At 37.2% G+C, this 21,288-nt stretch overlaps 1 protein-coding gene across 1 annotated transcript; it reads right to left on the bottom strand.

Annotated features, from left to right (window-relative positions):
• Window positions 1–13,174: 13,174 nt before the first annotated feature.
• On the bottom strand, window positions 13,175–19,325 carry LOC125230340 (E3 ubiquitin-protein ligase RNF25). Its single transcript, XM_048135472.1, has 6 exons — window positions 19,159–19,325; window positions 18,771–19,077; window positions 17,880–18,098; window positions 17,470–17,586; window positions 14,222–14,341; window positions 13,175–13,327 (listed from the first exon to the last, which is right to left on the bottom strand). The coding sequence occupies exons 1-6, from the start codon at window positions 19,179–19,181 to the stop codon at window positions 13,175–13,177; spliced, it is 939 nt and encodes a 312-aa protein (XP_047991429.1). The 5' UTR covers window positions 19,182–19,325.
• Between the last annotated feature and the right edge of the window lie 1,963 nt (window positions 19,326–21,288).

The raw sequence follows: 21,288 nt of genomic DNA, 5'->3' as shown, positions 1-21,288 counted from the left end.
ATAATGTTTACACATGTAGGTATATCACGACCCAGTACAGAAAATTGTAAAACTCCTATAATATAGTTTATTTTGTAAAACTCCTATAATATAGTTCATGTGACTTATATTGCAAAAAAAATGTCTTAATCACGTTCTCCTCTCCTAAAGCAGTTCTGCATGCATAGGCTTGAAGATTTTTTAGTTTACTAGCAGAATTTAGTTAACTTCCTTTGGGCCCCCTTAAATCGGTTCTACCCATCCATAAAAGATAAAATAAAAATCATCATATTCTTCCTTTCAGTATCAATGATAGTTATTAATAGTGCCATAAAAAATAAACTAGATTCGTATTAGCATTAAACATTAATGATTTTTGAACTAAGACATTGCTTTTGTACAAAGGAGAACCTCAAAAAATGGTCTGACGAAAACATGTGTATCGGGGCTAGTACTCAAGGCTCTCAAAAAGTGTAGCTATTTTGAGTTATTCAAATAAAACAACATGAATAGTCTGAATTTAATTATGTATATATCACAACATCCACTGCATAAGCACATCAGCTCCGAACATTTAATTTAAAAAGTCTTTTTTTACGGTTGCACCTTACGCAGCACTGTTTTTTATTACACCTGCATCCGACAATTTCGAGGCATGTTTCTGCAGCAACAGGCAACGTTGCGGGCAAGTAGGCTCCCAAATCCCAATTGTTACAGACTTTCGTCCAGCCACAAGTAGCAAATAATGGCAAATTTTGAATTGGGTTTAGTTGACCCCATAAATGGACACCTTGATATACCTATAACCCTTACAAAAATGGTGCAAGGCAGCTTTTGTCGGTGAAATGCTGTTAATTTGGCGGTCTTTTTTGGTTAATAACTATTTTCGGCACTCGTTAACCAAAGTACAGGACGCAGATCTGGAATAATAAATATGTCAAGTAAGAATTATCCATAAATTATGCAAATACTACTATTTCACAAGATGTATTAGGATCAGATGTATATATCTGACCTATCGAATCAATCGATCATTTCATGTAAAATAAATAGTTAAATTCAGACTATATAGGAGTATGTTGTTTAATTTGAAGTACTCTAAATAACTACACTTTTTGAGAGCTTTGAGTACCTTTACCTCACCTCATCGAATCATACAAGCTGACCCGTACCGTACATCAAGATCGCCCTGCCACGTCACTTTCATTATTTTTTATCTCGCGTTTCGTAATATATTTATATAACAAACTATATATTTTTATAAACTACATAAATGTGGTTTTTTATTCATATTTATTGCTTTTAGATATATATTGTATAGAAAGAACAAAATAGGATAATGTTATAAAAAAGTTATCACATTTTTATTTTTTTTAATTTTTGTATTTTTTTTATTTTAAGTACATTAATCACTAAAATAGCCATAAACTACAATGATTACGGCTTTCGTGTGTTAAAAATAGTGATTATACCTGAAATCATTGACAAAACTTATTGAAATGAGCATTCAAATCACCCTATCGGGCGATGTAAATTATTTTTTATCACTCGTCCTATAATATATTTCTATAACAAATTATACATTTTCTAAAACTAGATAAATGTAGCTATTAAATAATATTTTTTATTTGGAAAAAACCATTACAGTTTTCATAAAAAGTGCAATAATATGTGTAAAAAAAAAATCTCGTTTTCAGATTTTCCCATTTTACTTTGTATTTTTGTTCTAAAATACATTTTTTTTGTTCCAAAAATGAATTCCTCGTCCTTCATTTATCCGAAAATGATATATCGCATGCCCAATTTTGTATAGTTTTAGAGAAATATGGTTTCAAAGGAAGCGCGAAGGCGCCAGCCTTCCCCCCCTCCTCCCTCCTAAATTAAGGGGGGCTCTCGATGCCTCCCGATCTTTATCTACTCAGGGCCACCCAATGAACAACTGTGCCAAGTCTCAGTGCTTAATCATAAAATGCAGGGTTCCCATACAAGACATAGCAATAGCGTCCCCAGTACTACTGGCTCTTAAATGGCAGTGAATTTAGAGCCAGTAGTTAGAGCTGAGGCTGAGCTGAGCTGTTTTCACATTTTTCGATCCGATATCGGATGTAGGACCGATATTATATACGGACGGTGCTCGTGAGCAATGCGAGATTTTAACCACGCGTTTCTGAGGCTAAAAGAAAGATTTTTTTTCATACGGATGAGGAAATTTTACAGAAAAAAAAGTTTTTTTTGCAATTTTTTTTACTCTTTTTGTATGTATTTTCACATAAAAAGTTAATGTTATTCATAAAACTGTCACTTAAAATTAGTTTAAGCGTTTTTTTTCTAAAAGCCTCATTTGTGAAAGGTTTAATACTGAGTTTTAGACATCTATCAGTGAGGATAGTGAGATTTTTCTCCATAAAGGCATCAACGCCGTTAAAAAAGTTTTTTTATACTGAGTAAGAATAAGATATTTTTTTCAATTGGTAATAATTCTGAAACTAGGCGAAATCCAGAAAAGTATATACATATGACATTTTAGTCTTACAATAGGATCAGGAATATGTTGTTAAAATCTCGCAATGCTCACGCGCACCGTGTATAATTAAAGGCGCCATTTTTGACATCTGCTTTTGACATCCTTCCTAAATCCGATATCGGATCGAATAATGTGAAAACGCACTTATGCTCTTATGACTTATATGTACATATTTATGTATAAGTACATACTTATACATTTTCACCTTACAATGTGTAAAATGTATTCATTTTCCAAATTACCAAAGGTAGGCGCAAAACACAACAACGATCATTACAAATGTCATGATATATTTTAATGATTTAACTCTATATATTTAAACCCGAAACATATACATAATAATATATAACTACCAACATGGACTATCCTATGTCAGTGCTCCTTTACATACGAAACGTAGCAATAGTATTAAAAACTATTTTTAAATAGATTTTGTGCATTTTGTTACTCTGTATGAAAATGGCAGATATAGTTTAAATATATAGAGTTACACATTGATTACAATAAATTACATTAATTTGATTAATCTACGTATAAAGCTATAGATGAGATAAGTTAATAACAAATCGTTATAAATAAATAAATAATAAAAATATAAATAAGTACCAACTCTTAAATCTTTCCTTTTTTTACCAAATAATATATAAAATAATCGTCTCGAAAAACGTCCGATATTTAGATAATATAACCTTAGTAGGTACAGTAGATACTTTTTTTGTGTTTATTTAATGTCAAGTTGTCAACTTTTAAATATAAGTCCCAAAGACGTCCGTAGAATGTGTATGAACATTGTGTATAAAATGAGTTAACCATTAATTGTATTACAATTTTACAATACATTTTATCTAAGTCTAATTAATAAACAATATTTACTACATGTATCGTTCTTGTAACAAGTGACAAGTAAAAATAATTAAAAAAACGTAGAAGAAATTATGGCAAGGAATGCAAAATGTAATAATTTATAACTACTTACACAAAGCCCTTAATATATACATACATTAAAATATCTGCTGGTATAAAATGGCAACGCGTACCCGAATAAATGACACGTATTTACTCAACTATGACATCAGTGTCACTTAATTTATTGCTTTTAAATCATAAGATTATAAATGTTCATCATAATTATATAGAACGTATGTATCATTTCATGTTGACGCGTACATTTGTCAAAATTAACTTGTAATCGCATGGCTATTCGAGACATAGCACGCGACTTTAAGAAACGCTCTATACGTTTTAAAACCAGCTTCTCATGTATTCGCTGTCATTATGATAAACATCGGTTTTTTTCTCTTACACTACACCTTAAGCAACTTACAGAGCAAATTAATTAAATACGGCTAAGTGAGTCATACGGTTAAGTGCGGCTAGACTGCTCATTGGGCCTTGAACCCGCATCACTTGGAATCCGTATAATGTTCTTAAAATTCATTCACAGAAGCCTTAACAATATGTTTGTAGGTCCCAGTGTGAAGTCTAGCCACACTTAACCGTACCTTATGACTACTATTGAGAATGAGCTAGAGCAAACAAACATATCACAACCTTAATAAAATATCTTAACGTTGCCAAGGGAGCTGAAGATACCAGATTATTTCAGTTTATACCAGATTATTACTAGATATCTACAGCAGAAACGCTTTTTTTATAAAAAAGCGGCTAGAAAATAAACACTCTTAGGTGGGTCTATCGGTAAGACCGTCTAAAATTTTATAATAGTTTTTTATATTATACGAACATTTAATTGGTATTTAATTAAACACAATCGCAATTTTAAACAATCTAATCGGTAGATAGAATATCGAAACAAACGGTTAGACTAAATTTTCGACGTTATTTCATGTTTCATAAATTTACTAAAATTTAGGTACCTACACCTATACCTGCTGTTCATTTTATACTTATAGTAGAATAATCAGTTTATACGTTAATTTAATTTATACACAAATACATTCCAAAAATTATATCGATAAAAACATAAATATTTTTAATTGATTTATATAAATGTATATGTCAAATATGCTGCCCTACCACTCTCTTACCAACTTATTTTGTTCCGTTAATATACTTGCATATTAAATACGTAATAAATATACATGGAAAACCGCATGCTTTACACCACTCCAAGAGTACGTTTTATAACAAAAATAAGTTAATATTAGCCTCAAAGGAAGTGACGATTTACAAACAAAGATAGTTTTCTATGTATAAGATAATAGGTAAAGCTTAACAAAGCTTGACTGACAACCTATGTAGCAAAAATTATAGCTAGCTATAAAATCTTAATTCTTTAGCTATAAAAGTAAATATTTGGTCAACTTGTCGCAGATTTAATAAATTGTAAAAGAGTAAATAAAGATAACACTGAGTCACAAATTCTGTTTTACTGAAAATTTTATTTTCAGAGCGAATGCAAATACTTAAATTGTCGATTAGTCCTGAAAGTGTAAGAAAGTGACGTAACCTTTAGATTTATTCGACATTTGCAATTAATCGGAATTACCCCACACTTTCCCTTATATGTACTTTGAATTTCAATTGCTGACTACATGTATTATCAGAGATAAAAAAAACTCTTATAAATACAAAAAAAAAAAAAAGACAAAAAACAAAAACTCGTTAAACCCTGCACCTACGATCTATCTGCGTAACCTTAAGCTAAGCGGAAAAAATTAAGGACGTTTAAAATGCGAAATGCCGTTTTCCGGGATCATCCATTGGCTCGTTTCAGCGAAATCGTTAGAGCGGTTTCGAGATCGACATCTCGTTTAATAGAAAATAGCGGGTCACAACTGGATGAGAAGTGGCATACTAGAAGAGAGGCCTATGCTCAGCAGTGAGCGATAAAGGGGTGATAATGATGATTATGATGATGAGCCTTAAGTAAAAACAACAGATATTTATGAATTTAGATTCCACTTTTGACACAATTCGGATATTACGCCAGCGTAATGTTAGAAATACTTTTATTCCTTACAATAACCTGAAGAACTCAAAGGGGAAAACTGAATCTTTACATACTCTTTTACAATTAGCAAAGTGTGTAATTTTGACGCAGGTTTTTTTTTTACAATGATTAGATAATAATTATTTTGCAATAAGTTGGCCAAACTTTGACACGAGTGTTACATTACTATCTAGACGTAAGTCCTGACTAGGATGCGTCACAGAAACGTGCCTTACGCTAAGAGTACATGTGAAATTACAACTACGTTGTGCCGCCCCACCGGAAACTTAAAATATACTTAAGATATGATTGTTTAAAGGCCCTCCTTAGCTAACACAACACCGATTAACAGCTTTGTATCACTACATAGTATAAAACAAAGTCGCTTTCTCTGTCCCTATGTCCCTATGTATGCTTAAATCTTTAAAACTACGCAACGGATTTTGATGCGGTTTTTTTTAATTGATAGAGTGATTCTAGACGAAGGTTTACATGTAGGTATAGTACCCGTGCAAAGCCGGGGCGGGTCGCTAGTATTTGATATACAGCTCCCGTGGGACTCGAACTCTCGTTTGTGGGACTCGTTTTAAAATAACCGCTTAAAACAGGTTACTCACGTTGAATGAAGTCAAACAAACGCTCGACATGTTACCATCCATTTTCGAGGATGCTTTTCAAACGGACTGACAGAGTGCCAAAGCGAGTAATGTCATGACTTTGGACCTTTGGTGGAGTGTGTCTATGGGGTAACGTCTCCACACTCGGTCACTGCTAGATATATGTAAGTATTATGTGTGCAGAGTTAGCTAAGTAGGACTCTAAATACAAGGTTATATCGGTTTGAGGTACTTACGTTTACGTGGTTTCTTTCTGTCGTGTATAGGATTCGTTTATAAGTTACTCTATTGAGTAAATAAATGAAATACTTACTTGAATGAAAGAGACACAAATTTTACAATCTTGGAAAAGCTCTTTACACATAAAAAAAATCACAATAGCATGTAAAAAGCTTCTAAACTTTTCTTTCCTGACACTCGCGATTTCATTTAACATTTTCTATTTTTTTTTCAGACATTTTCTAGTTAGAGGTGTTAACGAGTGACTTGTGATCAGGGCCCGTAACTAACTAGCTTTTACCCGCTGCTTCGCCCGCGTACTAAAAGTATTTTTATTCAAACGTATACAAAAATTAAGATTTTCATTTGGATCCGTAGGTTTCTCTGTAGGTACATTTGTCTGCGATTATTTCGATTACACATAATACTATTGTTTTTAAAGAAATGCTTGCAATGATTGTAGAAATGTTACCACATCGACCACAGCGTAGGTAGTAGGTATGAGTAGGTATGTATTCTATATACGCTGGGGAAACCTTTATAAACAACCCACATAGCCCGTATTTCGACACTAATGGTCGGTGGGTAAAAAGTACTTTCTTGCATTATCCCTTACAACAACGATCCCTTCCCACTGAGCCGCCTGCTTTTTGCACTGCGTTTTACACTGCCTGCATATCCCTCTAACGATACCCATATTATCCCTATCCCTATCCCTGTCCCTGTCCCTGTCCCTGTCCCTGTCGCTGTCGCTGTCCCTGTCCCTGTCCCTATCCTTATCCCTAACCTTATTCCTGTCCCGGCCCGTCCCGTCTCGTCCCGTAGCGACTACATTATATAAGGAACCTACGTGCCAAATTTGGAATCTCTAGGACCAGCGGTGTCGGCTGTGCGTTGATAAGTTAGTCAGCCAGTCAGTCAGTCAGTCAGTTTCTTCTTTTATATATTTAGATTTAGAATGTTCGGGAAAGTTCTTATATTTTCTAGAATGTTCTAGAACGTTCCAAAACGTGTAAAACTTAATGTTGTTCATAAGAATGTTCTGGAATGTTCTAAAAATTTCTGAAATGATCTAGAAAAGTCCAGAATGTGTGTAAATGTTTCAATCGATATGGAATGTTCTAGAAAGTTCTGAAAACTTATGGAATAATGTAGAAATTTCATAAATATGTAAAACTTAATTCAGTTTAACACATTTTGGAACGTTCTAGAACATTGTAGAAAATATTAGAATTTTCCAGAGCATTCTATATCAACTGTATTCAGTTTTGCACATTTTGGAACGTTCTAGATCATTCTAGAAAATATCAGAACTTTCCAGAATATTCTATATCAATTACATTCAGTTTTGCACATTTTGGAACGTTCTAGATCATTCTAGAAAATATCAGAACTTTCCAGAATATTCTATATCAATTACATTCAGTTTTGCACGTTTTGGAACGTTCTAGATCATTCTAGAAAATATTAGAACTTTCCAGAACATTATATGTCAACTACATTCAGTTTTACACATTTTGGAACGTTTTAGAACATTCTAGAAAATATTAGAACTTTCCAGAACATTATATATCAACTACATTCAGATTAACACATTTTGGAACGTTCTAGAACATTCTAGAAAATATTAGAATTTTCCAGAGCATTCTATATCAAATACATTCAGTTTTACACATTTTGGAACGTTTTAGATCATTCTAGAAAATATCAGAACTTTCCAGAACATTCTATGTCAACTACATTCAGTTTTGCAGATTTTGGAACGTTCTAGATTATTCTAGAAAATATTAGAACTTTCCAGAAGTATCTAGAACTTTCTAGAACATTCCATATCGATTGAAACATTTACACAAATTCTGGACTTTTCTAGATCATTTCAGAAATTTTTAGAACTTTCCAGAAGTACAGATATATAAGTACAGATGCACTTACCCACATTTTTTATATTGCGTGACACATTTAAAATTATATTGCGTGATACAGAAGTAGAGATGTACAGTACAGAAGAAGGACAGATATATATTTTTTAACATTTTCGCCACCCACAGCCACCCACTTCCACCCACCGCGACCAAACTCCCTTACTTTCATCTAGAGACCAAGGCGTATTTACCACCCCAACAGGGGTTGATTGGAATTGATAGTGATAGAGAAAACCCCGGACATACGTACATTAGCGTTAGCATTTTATATATGTATATAGATATAGATTAATCATTATTCATAAATCATTTTAATCATGACTTCGAAACTAATCTACCCATACGTGAAATAATTAATACCTATACTTGATACTTGAAAAGTAAATTAAATTATTTGTTTATTTTTTATACATACATTTTATTGAATAGTTTTGTACCATATTTCAATCAATTATAAAAACAAAACAAATTGTTTCCTTTTCGTTTCACGTATCGAGTTTGTATTAATTATTCCACGTATGAATAGCTTACTTCTGAAGTCATTTGTAAAAGATTAAATTGATTAATGAATAATGATTAATTATTACAATAGAACTATTTGAATCATCCTATATGTAGCGTGACGTCAAATTGTTGTCATCGGCATAAAAGTTACGGGCCCTGCTTGTGATCTATCAAATCTTTATTGGGATAACCGCACCTAACCGTTTTACTGAACCTTTGTTTATCTGTCAAATTGAATATTACTTCGTATTGCTAAAGAACAGCGTAGATGGAAGCTTAAAAAATAAATAAAAATTGAAATTAAAAAATTAGTGCGTTTCTGTTTAGAAAAAATGTAATTAGGTAAAACGGACACTTTCAATTAGGGTTCTATAAATCAAAAAGGAATAAAAAATTTCTTGGGACCCTGACTTCAAGACATAGAAAAGCAATGAGCATAATAAATAGATTTAATTACATAATCTATTGAATTTGATATGCTGTAGGTGTAGATACCATTAAAAATATGTACTTAGAACTTTTAGTTTTATGATCGAGCGGGCAAGCACGGTCGTGTGATGTGGCTAATCGCGTCAGTCCTTTTTGTAAGAACGAAAGGAACGTATACCGACGCTATATCACGCCAGTGTGCTAGGCCCGCTGGTTTCCAACTGGGCACAATAATATAAATCGCACAACACTTTGCTTGAAAGGGATATTGGTCCAAATATAATAGAGTTAACACTAAAACTATAACAATAAAAACATTTACACATATATGTGGGTAACAATAAATCAGTCTCGAGAGGTACGTGGGCCGACTTTTGAAATCGGTTAGAGGAAAATGGGACCCTGTATTGGAAAAAATTGGCACTGATATTTTTAACTTCAATACGAATGTAACATTCAATTTGGCAAATCTAGCACCTAATAGAAGACTCGAGTCAGCACTCTCAGTCCAAATTATGTACATTTCAGTCTCACTCTTACCTAAAACACCCGGAAACATTGAATTAAAGACATGTTTTTGATTGATTTTACATAAAATAACTAAGCTGTTCGACAGTGCGTTTTGATTCGTGTTTTTAATGTACTGATAAGTCTGGTCTATGCTTTTGTAAAAAATAATACTATGTGACAGACGAACACTATGTGATTTGCTTACTGTACTATCAAAATACAACCGTAATTCGTTGGAAATAAGGTTAAAATTGACATACATCTGTAATACATCCGTTGTAATGAAAATGTATTCTAAACTTTTGAGTTCGAATTTTACATCGGTTTTCTTTTGCTGCTGCCGAATACCATGCAAATTAAACATTAATGTCTTATAAATAAAGGCGAAAATTAATTTATAAATAATTTCCCGAGAAACGTTTATATCACAGCCAAAATGTCTAAACTTTACAAATACACAGTCGCAATTTGTTCGTGACAAAATTAAAACAATTTTGTGATGGTTAAAACTACTGTTAGATGCACGGTTCGATATGTCAGCTACACAAAGGGAATTAGATTTCATGTTGATCGTAGAAACGTATAATTTACATAAATCACTCGAGCATATTCTCAGACCGGGTACGTTCACAGAGTATAAACCGCTCGATAGGTTACATGTGCAAATTAAATTGAATATTACTGGACAACAAAGGTACCGTCTACAGCACTCGAGCACTCTGATAAAGTACCAAGTGTTCACGGCTGAAGGCTCAAGTTTACAACAGAAAGTAAATATAGGACAACAGAAAAGGCATCTTTGACAGACATAGTCGGGCGAGCTAACACAGTACCAATTATTTGCCGTCGACAGATCACATTTGCAAAAGAAAGAGTACCTACAGAAAACATATTTGGAACTCACAGAGAAAGTATTCACGCTCGAGATCGAAAAGTTGACAAAGTACCAACGGTTACCGGCTGTCAGATCACAGATGAAAACAAAAGGGCATCTCACCGGGGCGGAGCAGACGTACCGAGTACTCGCGGCCGAAGGATCACAGTCGCAAAGGAAAGTGTAGGTTACCGGGGCAGAAGCGGCACGGTGGGTGTGTCTCCGGCGGACAGCTGCGGCGACGGGTAGCTAGGCGAGGCGGCGGGCGGGGCGGGGCGGCGGGCGTCACCGCGCGCCGCGCCCGCGCCCTCCCCGCCGCCCCCGCCGCCGCCCCCGCGCGCCGTGCGCCCCGGCCTGCCGCGCCGGTTGAAGCCCCTGCCACAACAACGAGATGTTAAAGGTTTTCCTATGGCTCAGCCACGACATTGATCTAAGCGCGACAGCGGTGAGCGGCGGCCATACATTGGAACGAGACACAGCGATGGGACTTTTCATTCGCACGTATGGCTGCCGCTCACCGCTGTCGCGCTTAGACCGATGTCGTGGCTGGGCCGTTAAGGTTAGGTTAGGAGTACACGTGAGAAAAGTTTTCCCGTTTTTTCTTGGTGTCAAAAGAATGGTCGACAAACTAGCACATCCGCCAAGCATAAAGATTAAAGATGCCGTGTTTGTGTTCTATGGCATATATACACTTGGCGTCAAAAAAAAATCGCACCTCGCGCAAATTTTTTTTAAGCAAATATAGCGCTAATCTTTTTGACTTTTACCTATCAATATTGGTATCATTTTAAAGTACAATTAAAGCCCTTTAAGAAAAAAGGTGTACACCTTTCTTAAAAACAATAATCTCCAATCTACGGTGGTTTGAAAAGAAAAAGGGTATTGATGCGATTTTAATGGGTCTCTAGGTGTGCTACCCTAGACGGGTTTAAAAGGAGGTGTAAAGGTGTCATATGGATCTTTTGCACTCCAAAGGTCACCGAGGACCCTACTGACCACCTGCAGAAAGAAAAAGCCTTTAGAATTCGGGTACAACACCAGAAAAAGCAGCTCAAGTGGAGGCACTGCTCCTAAATGGACTACGGCAGTAGCAAGTTGCTGAAAGCCTAAGCATAAGCCGTTTCCGGGTGCCACAAGTCTTGCTGCGGTTCCTGGAGACCAGTGGCTACATCAGGAGGCAAGGATCTGGGAGAAGACGCTGCACCACCGTTAGAGACGACCGGTACATTGTATCGGCCTCTTTGCGGAATCGCTTTCTTATCGCTGCTGAGCTGCAGATACTACTTAGCACAGCTCGAAGGACTGTAGTAAGTGTCTCCACGATCAGAAGAAGATTGCGGGAGAAGGAAATGTTACCCCGAAGAGCTGGCTGGGGCCCCCAATTGAAGCCAGAGCATCGAATTGCCAGAAGGCAATTTTCCCTATTGCACGAGGATTGGACGTTGCAGCAATGGAGGAAAGTTCTGTTCCCCAACGAGACGAGGGGGTCCATTTACACCAACGACAGATGCAAAAGGGTGTACAGGAGTCAAGGAGAGCAGTTTACACCAGTCTGCGGCTCGTCCATGTTCTGGGGCGGCATTCCTATCGACGGCAAAACGGATCTCGTCTGCGTTTCCCGCACTGGCTGTGGTCGTTTTGAGGGGTCCTTAACTGCTGGCAGTTACATTATGGAGATTTTAGATGAATGTGTGGTCCCGTACGCTGAGTTTGTTGGACCCGACTTCCAATTTATGCACGTCAACGCCCGTTGCCATACTGCCTTGATAGTGCGGGACTCCTTGCATGAGGTGGGAATGCACCGTAATGGAGTGACCAACAACGAGCCCCGACCTGAACCCCACGAACATCTCTGGGATGAGTTAACACGGCTTGTTTGGTCGCGGAATCCGGCTCCAGCCACCCTCAACGAGCTGGAAGCCGCAGTTATTGAGGAGTGGGACAACATTCCTCAAAAACGGATCGTAACACTGATCAGGTCCATAACTGATCGCCTGGAAGCTACACGAAGGGCCAGGGGGAGGAAACACTAGGTTTAAGTTTAGTTTTAAGTCATTGTTTTCGATATTTGTTGATTTTATTGTTTGATATATTTTTTTAATATTAACCTAAATGCACGTTGGTTCCTTTTTCCTGAAAATTTTCATTTTTGTGTAAAATGTCATGAATTTTATGGGATTTTCCAATAGACCGATAGATTACCTTTCAAAGAAGGTCACATAGTCATACTTTTCCTTAAGGGTTATAACCGCTTGAACGGAACCGATTGAGGTGCGATTTTTTTGACGCTGGGTGTATGTTTAGTGTCTGTCGCAAACACCAACCACAGTAGAGCCACTATAAAATCTTCACATCTTGGTATGCTTAAGAACGGCCGAGGAATGCATCGTAACCAGCCGACGACGGGGCCTCGTAACTTAAATTGTCAAAAGTTGATATTTGACTTTCTTATCAACGATTTGTAAAATCAGTGAGGATGTCTAATAATTATAATCATGCAGTAAAAGCTCGGCTACACACCTGCGCGTTCTGAGAACGTAGACGGAGCGTTAGCGGAGCGCAATGATTGCGGTGCGCCGGACGAACGCTGGCGTTGCGCCCAACGGACGCCGGCGGGAACTAACGCTACGCTATCAAAATGCTTTATGTGTGACGGAGGCTTAGTTGTAATTCGTACCTGTAGGGCGGGCGACAGGCGGGCTCGGACTGCGAAGCATTGCCGTGGCCATTTTGTGCGGCGCCGGGTGAGGCAGGTTTCGCGTCAGGCGCGGCGCTCGCTGAGCCGTTGCTCGCCTCCTGAAAAGCATTAACATTAAAATACTCAAACGAAATTAATTGAAATCAGGGTGGCTAGCCGAATGGCACAATCGCTCACGAAACGCTCACGAAACGAAGCGCTAGTAGATATCTATCTCTATCGCGCTTGCGTATTGGCGCGACAGAGCCAGCGGCGTATCGCTTTCGTTTGGCGTCGGAGAAATGCCATTCGGCTACGAGGCCTGGTCAGCTAGTCTAATAGCTATTTCGCCACAGCATCTGGACAGCCGATCACATTCCCTCCAATAAAATTTAAATAGTCAACAAAAGTAGAAGATTCAAATGTGTGTTGAAATTGAACAAAACGCATACAAAACCAGTTGACAATACACCACACAGATTTTCTTGAATTTTGAGCCAAAAAAGAGATCGCAAACCAGTTTGGCTTCTTAAGAGATAAACAATGAGTTACTTGACTTTTTTGCAAAACGATTTGAGAAGCTTGCAGATTGGATGAATAGTTAGCGGTCTCTGCACATAATCTTGTTTGGGTTTAGTTATTTCTGCAGCTGGCTTTAACTTTTAATATACAAATACAAATAATTTATTAATAAAAACATAATTGTACAGTGATTGTTCTTAAAGACTAAGAATTGTTATACATATAAGAGATGTTTTATACAAATGCCTGAGCTAGGATAGTTCCTGTGTTTCAGGCAGAGGGTGGACTAAATTGGTGATTTATTTTTAATTATTCACTTAAATAAAACTTATAAGTAAATAAACACAAGACTTATTTTAGTAGGTTTCGAACTATTACAATATTCAATAGGTATATTTTACGACCATAAGTAAATTTTCTATATCATCGTACGTCATATTTTGCAGGGCTCGAACATAATATAGACAGAATGAGAAGGATATAGAACATACGCTATCGCTGTTGGCGGGGCTGGTGATGGTGAGCGGTGGTGGGCCGTCGGGGCCGTCGCCCACAACACCTCCTTTGGCGGCCTGAGCGGCTAGGAGCGCCGCCATCTTCAATTGCAATGCCTGTAACAAATAGAAGAGTTGTAGCGTATTAGAATGCATAATTAGTTTGGGTGACATTTAAACTTTTCAACACAAAGATCACAGTCAGATCAACGCTTCTTTGTCATAGAGGGCAGATAATATGGATCTTATCTATTTTTGCTGCCACATTAAATTTTTTTTTTTCATTTATCAAGTTCAGAGCTTGGTTAGAGTATATTGCGGAAATCCACTACTAAATAAAAACACATTAAAACAAGCACTTAACTTTCTGATATGGTAACTATTTTGGCTATCACTGAATCTACAAGTTACCTAAGTTACATTTTCATGCTTAATAAAATTTCAAAATATAATCAAGGTTTTGATAGGTACCTATTCCGCAAAATTTACATTTACATTCAGGACATTGACGTGCACGTATCAGCTTTAAGCTGCCTGTGCATTAGCAAATAATCTTCTAAATATATAAAAGAAGAAGCTGACTGACTGACTGACTGACTGACTGACTGACTGACTGACATATCAACGCACAGCCGAAACCGCTGGTCCTAGAGCTTTCAGATTTGGCACGTAGGTTCCTTATATAGTGTAGAGGAGCACTAAGAAAGGATTTTCCAAAATTCACCTCCTAAGGGGGTCAAATGGGGGTTCAAAGTTTGTATGGGGAAACAAGATTAGTTTGACTATTTTATTCGAAACTTCACAGGAAGATTCCTTAAGACATATGACTGAATACGTGTATCAGGTTTTTTGAAAATTTAACCCCTAAAAGGGTGAAAAGGGGGTGATAAAGTCAAAATATCAATATGGGTATCGTTTTTATGGTTTATCGGGTCGCTGATCATGATAAATACAACGTTTTTAAAATCTAACGAGGCGGAAGTGAAATACCTTCTCCCCTGTTGTGGTGCAATGGGGTTTCAATATCAAAAAAATATATAAAAGAAGATATTGACTGACTGACTGACATATCAACGCACAGCCGAAACCGCTAGACCTAGAGATGTCAAATTTAGCACGTAGGTTCCTTATATAGTGTTGAGGAGCACTAAGAAAGGATTTTTCAAAATTCGCCTCCTAAGGGGGTCAAATGGGGATTCAAAGTTTGTATGGGGAAACAAGATTAGTTTGACTATTTTATTCGAAACTTCACAGGAAGATTCCTTACGACATATGACTAAAGACGTGTTTCAGGTTTTTTGAAAATTTAACCCCTAAAAGGGTGAAAAGGGGGTGATAAAGTCAAAAAAACAATATGGATATCGTTTTTATGACTAATCGGGTCGCTGACCACGATAAATACAACGCTTTTAAAATCTAACGAGGCGGAAGTGAAATACCTTCTCCCCTGTTGTAGTGCAATGGGGTTTAAATATCAAAAATATATAAAAGAAGAAACTGACTGACTGACTAACTGACATATCAACACACAGCCGAAACCGCTGGTCCTAGAGATTTCAAATTTGGCACATAGGTTCCTTATATGGCGTAGAGGAGCACTAAGAAAGGATTTTTCAAAATTCTCCTTTTAAAAGGGTGAAATGGGGGGTTCTAAGTTTGTATGGGGAAACAAGATTAGTTTGACTATTTTATTCGAAACTTCACAGGAGGACTCCTAAAGACATATGACTAAATACATGTTTCAGGTTTTTTTGAAAATTTGACCCCTAAAGGGGTGCAAAGGGGGTAAAGTTAAAAACACAATATGGGTATCGTTTTTATGGTTTATCGGGTCGCTGATCACGATAAATACAACGATTTTAAAATCTAATGAGGTGCAAAAGAAATTTTCTCCCCTGTTGTTGTGCAATGGGGTTAAAATATCCAAAATAGCCATAAGTATAGGTTTAGTTTTTATCTTTACTTCTGGTTCAAGAGATTTCAAATTGACATGGAAGTTTCTTAGAGGAGCACTAAGAAAGGATTTTTCAAAGTTCACCTCCTAGCATGATAATTTGACAGGGGCAAGGACCGGGACAGGGACAGGGACAGGGCCAGGTACAGGTACAGGGACAGGGACAGGGACAAGGTCAGGGACAGGGACAGGGACAGGAACGTGATAGGGATAGGGATAGGAATAGGGAAGGGATGGGGATAGGGAAGGGATAGGGATAGAGATAGGGATAGGGATAGGGATCGGGATAGGGATAGGGACAGGGACAGGGACAGGGACAGGGACAGGGACAGGGACAGGGACAGGGACAGGGACAGGGACAGGGATAGGGATAGGGAAGGGATAGGGGTAGGGGTAGGGGTAGGGGTAGGGGTAGGGGTAGGGGTGGGGATAGGGGTGGGGATAGGGATGGGGATGGGGCTAGAGATAGGGATAGATAGGGATAGGGATAGAAATAGGGATAGGAATAGGGGACGGGGACGGGGATAGGGATAGGGGAGGGACGGGGACAGGGACGGGACGGGGACAAGGATAGAGATAGGGACGGGGATACGAATAGGGATTGGGGTCGGAATAATCGGTCGGCAATCGATATCTAGGCAGTGTAAAATGCAGGCGGCTCAGTGGGAAGGGATTAAGTAGGCATTGGCGAGTATCCTGCATCCGTAATAACTATTACATTCAATGTGCTGTAAGAAGATCGTTGTTTGCTTGCCTTTTATATGTTTACGTTTGCAGTAAGTATAAGCAAAATGGAAAAAATTGTAAGCGATAATGCAAGGAAGTACTTTTTACTCTACCGACCATAGCGTCGAGATACTGGCTATGTGGGTTGTATGAAGTTTCCCCAGTATAAATATTTATATAGGTAAAATACATACATATTCGTACCTACTACCTAAGCTGTGGTCGCTGTGTAACAATTCTACAATCATTGCAAGAATTTAATTTAAAACAATAGTAATATGTGTAAGGTACAGTCAGCCAAAAAAGTGGTTTATCACTTTTCAATCAATAGAGTCGAAAAGTGGTAAACCACTTTCTTGGCTGACCGTACAGCAAATAGATCAGTTACAATGCCCCCCCAGTCGAGAATTGCCCCGCTTTACCTTAATCGAAATAATCGCGGACAGATGTACCTACAAAGAAACCTACGGATCCAAATGAAAATCTTATTTTTTGTAAACGTTTCAATAAGAATACTTTTATTACGCGGGCGAAGCCGCGGGTAAAAGCTAGTAATAAATAATACCTTTAATTCAGCTGTAAGGCAGAATGGTGGGGCAGTGATGGATTCCACGGGTGCTGGTGCTTTCTTGAGGGTCTCTACATCACAGGATACTGCACAACGGCATACTGGGCATGTTTGCTGTTAACATTTTATAACAAAATATGTATTGCTTGTTACAATTAAAGGTCCTAGAGTTTATTTAAAAACGTAAAATACATATGAACCAATAATATTTAAAGTATTTGACAAGGTATTTAATCTCGGTATATTGTTGTATTTTATGCCATTAATTTTGTAGTTAATTGTACTTTCCTAAATTGGTAAACTGATATCATATGGAACAGTGTAGGTACTACAATATAACATATGAATAAGTAAGTATTCAAAGTGTAATAATTCAAATATTTGTTTGCTTGCATTGACCAAATTACCTGATACGGTGGTGCTTGCATCTGCTGCCAATTCGGCAGCTTCTCCAGTTCCTCCTGATAATATTTCCGGCCAGCGATGAGGTGGCTGGCCAGGCAGTGGCTGTGGAAGTAGTGGTAGCACTGTGTCTTGATGAACACATCCCCTTCAATGAAGTCGTACAGGCAGATTACGCACTGACCGCTCGGGAGGTTACTCTCTGTTAGGTTCTCACGAATTAGCTGGAATTTAGAAATAAATATTGGACCATCTTACAGTACAGTAACTCAATAAGGTTATGTTGTGCATACTAGTGTTGAACCAAGATAAGTTCACAGTGATTTCGAAAGCTCCGTCTGCATAAGTCATAATATAAGAAATTCAGCAGTTACAATGTGCTACCCATCAGTAAAAAAACTACATAATAATATAAACTACATTATAGTTAAATTAAATTCATATTGGTATGTAATATGATTATTGCTTATAAAAATTCAATACCTATGACTTGGATCCATATAGGAATGTGTAAATCATACTGTAACTCTTGGAGTGGCATACACAATTTTGAGTTGTTGGAATTTTGATTCTACCTATTTCAATAATAATGAAAAAAAAACTCTAGGTGGTAAAAACAAAAACTACTTGAAGTGATTGTTACATTTAAAATGTTTACAGACAGGTAATGTACCTATATCATAATCATATTAAGGTACAAACGTATATCTAAGGCCCTATCAGCCATAAGTTTAGATTTGATGGTAATTAGGAAGGCTAATAAATATAAACAATCGCTAAGCAACATTAATCAGAAAATGAGACAAGTCTAATAGTAAATAGAAAATGTTTTAACAAGTATTCAAGAGTTGATCATTGCATCTTAGTTCAGATACATTTAGAAAACAATTATATACCTCAATGAGCTCAAACACAACAGGCTGCCCCAGACAATCAATCAACTTTTCTTTGATTTGTGAATTAATTGTGTTCAACAGAACATCGTCCAGGCCTCGGGGATTGCGTAGGGTCACCTCGGGGCTGCTGTCGGGGTAGTCTGGAGTCAACTTAACCTCCAGGGTCACACAAACATACTGCTGGTCGGTGTCATCCCCCGTCGACGGATGCACCACTGTTTCAATCATATGGGGCACGTCATCCACCGTTTTTATAACCACATCATCCATTAAAATAGCTTCCAAAGCCTCCACTTCATCTGTAACCCTGAAATCACACCGAAAAACGCGTAAAATCATTTTTTTCCAACCAAGATCCCGACAACACGATATCTCAAACATTACACACCTTTCGTCTACGGCGGCCGACATGATGACTGAAATCCAGGGGCCTGGTTCCCGAATTTTTTTTACAAGTGCATTCAGTTCAGGCAGGCGCAATGCAGATATTGCAGCTAAACAGCTGGGAACTTCAGAGTGAAATCAGGATAAAAATCAATCATGCTACAATGCCAATAGCGCATTTACGAGGAACGTTTGTGTTAAACAAACCGAAGCGCAATAATAAACTTTTTAACTAGCAACAAGCTAGCAGCCTTATCAGTATTGTATTTTTGGTTCCAAAGTCAGAAAAATCAAATATTTCTTTATAAATATTTAATTTCAGTCAGCAATCGGGCAGTATTAATAAATCATAGAGACCATTATTATACAAAACTGAGAAACAATAACAAGCTTTGTGAACGCATCGCTTTAGGTATTTTGACTTGACAGTGACAGTTCACTGACATAGTGACAGTAGTTTCCGTTCGAAAACGATAATTTGTAATTTGATCAGTTGCATCTGTTTACAATAGAATTGTTATTATAAATTATTCAACTTATATGTACAAACAGAAATTCATTCGTGAAGCTGCTTTTTCCGTATGGGTTGCACAATGGCACAAACGGCTCACGAAGAGCCCAAAGCAAAATAGTATTGCCTAAAGCACAGATGACTCAAAACGGATGTTATGTAAGCCGCGGTCATTTAAAATTTATGTAATATTAGGTACCTACTCAACAATGAGTTTCCTATTCGACGTTACACTCAAGATTAACACTGTTCGTACTATCAGCTTATATTTTTTGCCCCATTTGGTCCTAAATTCCCAATCATTTACATAGATAACGCCATCCATCGCCATTCTGAATAATTTTCTAGGCGCACCATGTTTATAGCTGCCGCTCCATAATTTACATGACTTACTAGTACTACTTGCTCCTTTGGGCTATGGTTTCCAGATTCACAACTCTTTGAGCTTCATAATTTAGCTTAGTAGTACCTACCTACCCTCTTTGAGATTTTATGGGCCAGTTGCATCACTTGCATCTAACCACATTTGATAAACACATCATCGTCACGCAGCAGACGTAGGAACTTCCCATACAATAAAATTTAATGAACGCTTTAAGTGCGTTTTCACATTATTTTCCGATATCGGGTGTAGGAAGGATTTCAATAGCAATATTAAAAAAAAAACCGCCTTCTTTTTGAGACATATTCAAATAATTAATTGAAATACGGTTGGTTATTATATCGCTATTCTGCGACATGATAAATAATTCAAATGTTGGATTATGTTATCAATTCGTCTGTATATTTTTTAATGTTTATTATTCGATATCTCCGTCATTTCTGGACCAATTTTGAAATTTGGATGATTCTGAAGTGCTTATCTACAGATGAGAATGATTATCAGAACGGAACTCTAACCACGGGCGGCTCACTCTTCATCAGCAGTTCCACTGCACCAAATGTCACTGTTCTGGACGTATGTGCATGCTGTTCTTATAAAAATACCAAAGTCACTATAAGTGTGCCGTTCAGATTTGAGGTTCTGAGTTCTATTCTGACCATCATCAAAGTCACTATAAGGTTCCACTGCATCATCAAATGTGTCACTGTTCCGTACGTAAATGCATGCTGTTCCTTTAAAAACACAAAAATCACCATATGTATATGCCTTTCAGATTTGAGGAGTTCCCTCGATTTCTCCAGGATCCCATCATCAGAACTGGGTTCTGAGAAAAATGAGACCAATCTGTATGCATATAAAAAAAAATTCAAAATCGGTCCAGTAACGACGGAGATATCGAGGAACAAACATAAAAAAAAATACAGACGAATTGAGATCCCCTTCCCTTGAGATTTGGAAGGCGGTTAAAAATCAAAGATGGCGGCTTAAATGTATGAGTTATCGGACATCGGTCCTACATCCGATATCGGATCGCATAATGTGAAAACGCATTAACGGTGACAGATTTGATGCAACCGGCCCTAAGTACCTAACAGCAAAATATAAAGTTATATGAAAAGTAGAATATATTATTGAAATGAAAACGATTAAATTCCTTAACTTTTATTGTCCTCTTTCTTACATCTTCAAAAATATATCTTACAAATTATTCTTATGTTGCCAACTCCTACACGAGAGAA

Source organism: Leguminivora glycinivorella, chromosome 10 (assembly GCF_023078275.1).
Source record: "Leguminivora glycinivorella isolate SPB_JAAS2020 chromosome 10, LegGlyc_1.1, whole genome shotgun sequence".
Lineage (NCBI taxonomy): Eukaryota > Metazoa > Arthropoda > Insecta > Lepidoptera > Tortricidae > Leguminivora > Leguminivora glycinivorella.
This window is presented reverse-complemented; position numbering and strand designations above follow the sequence as displayed.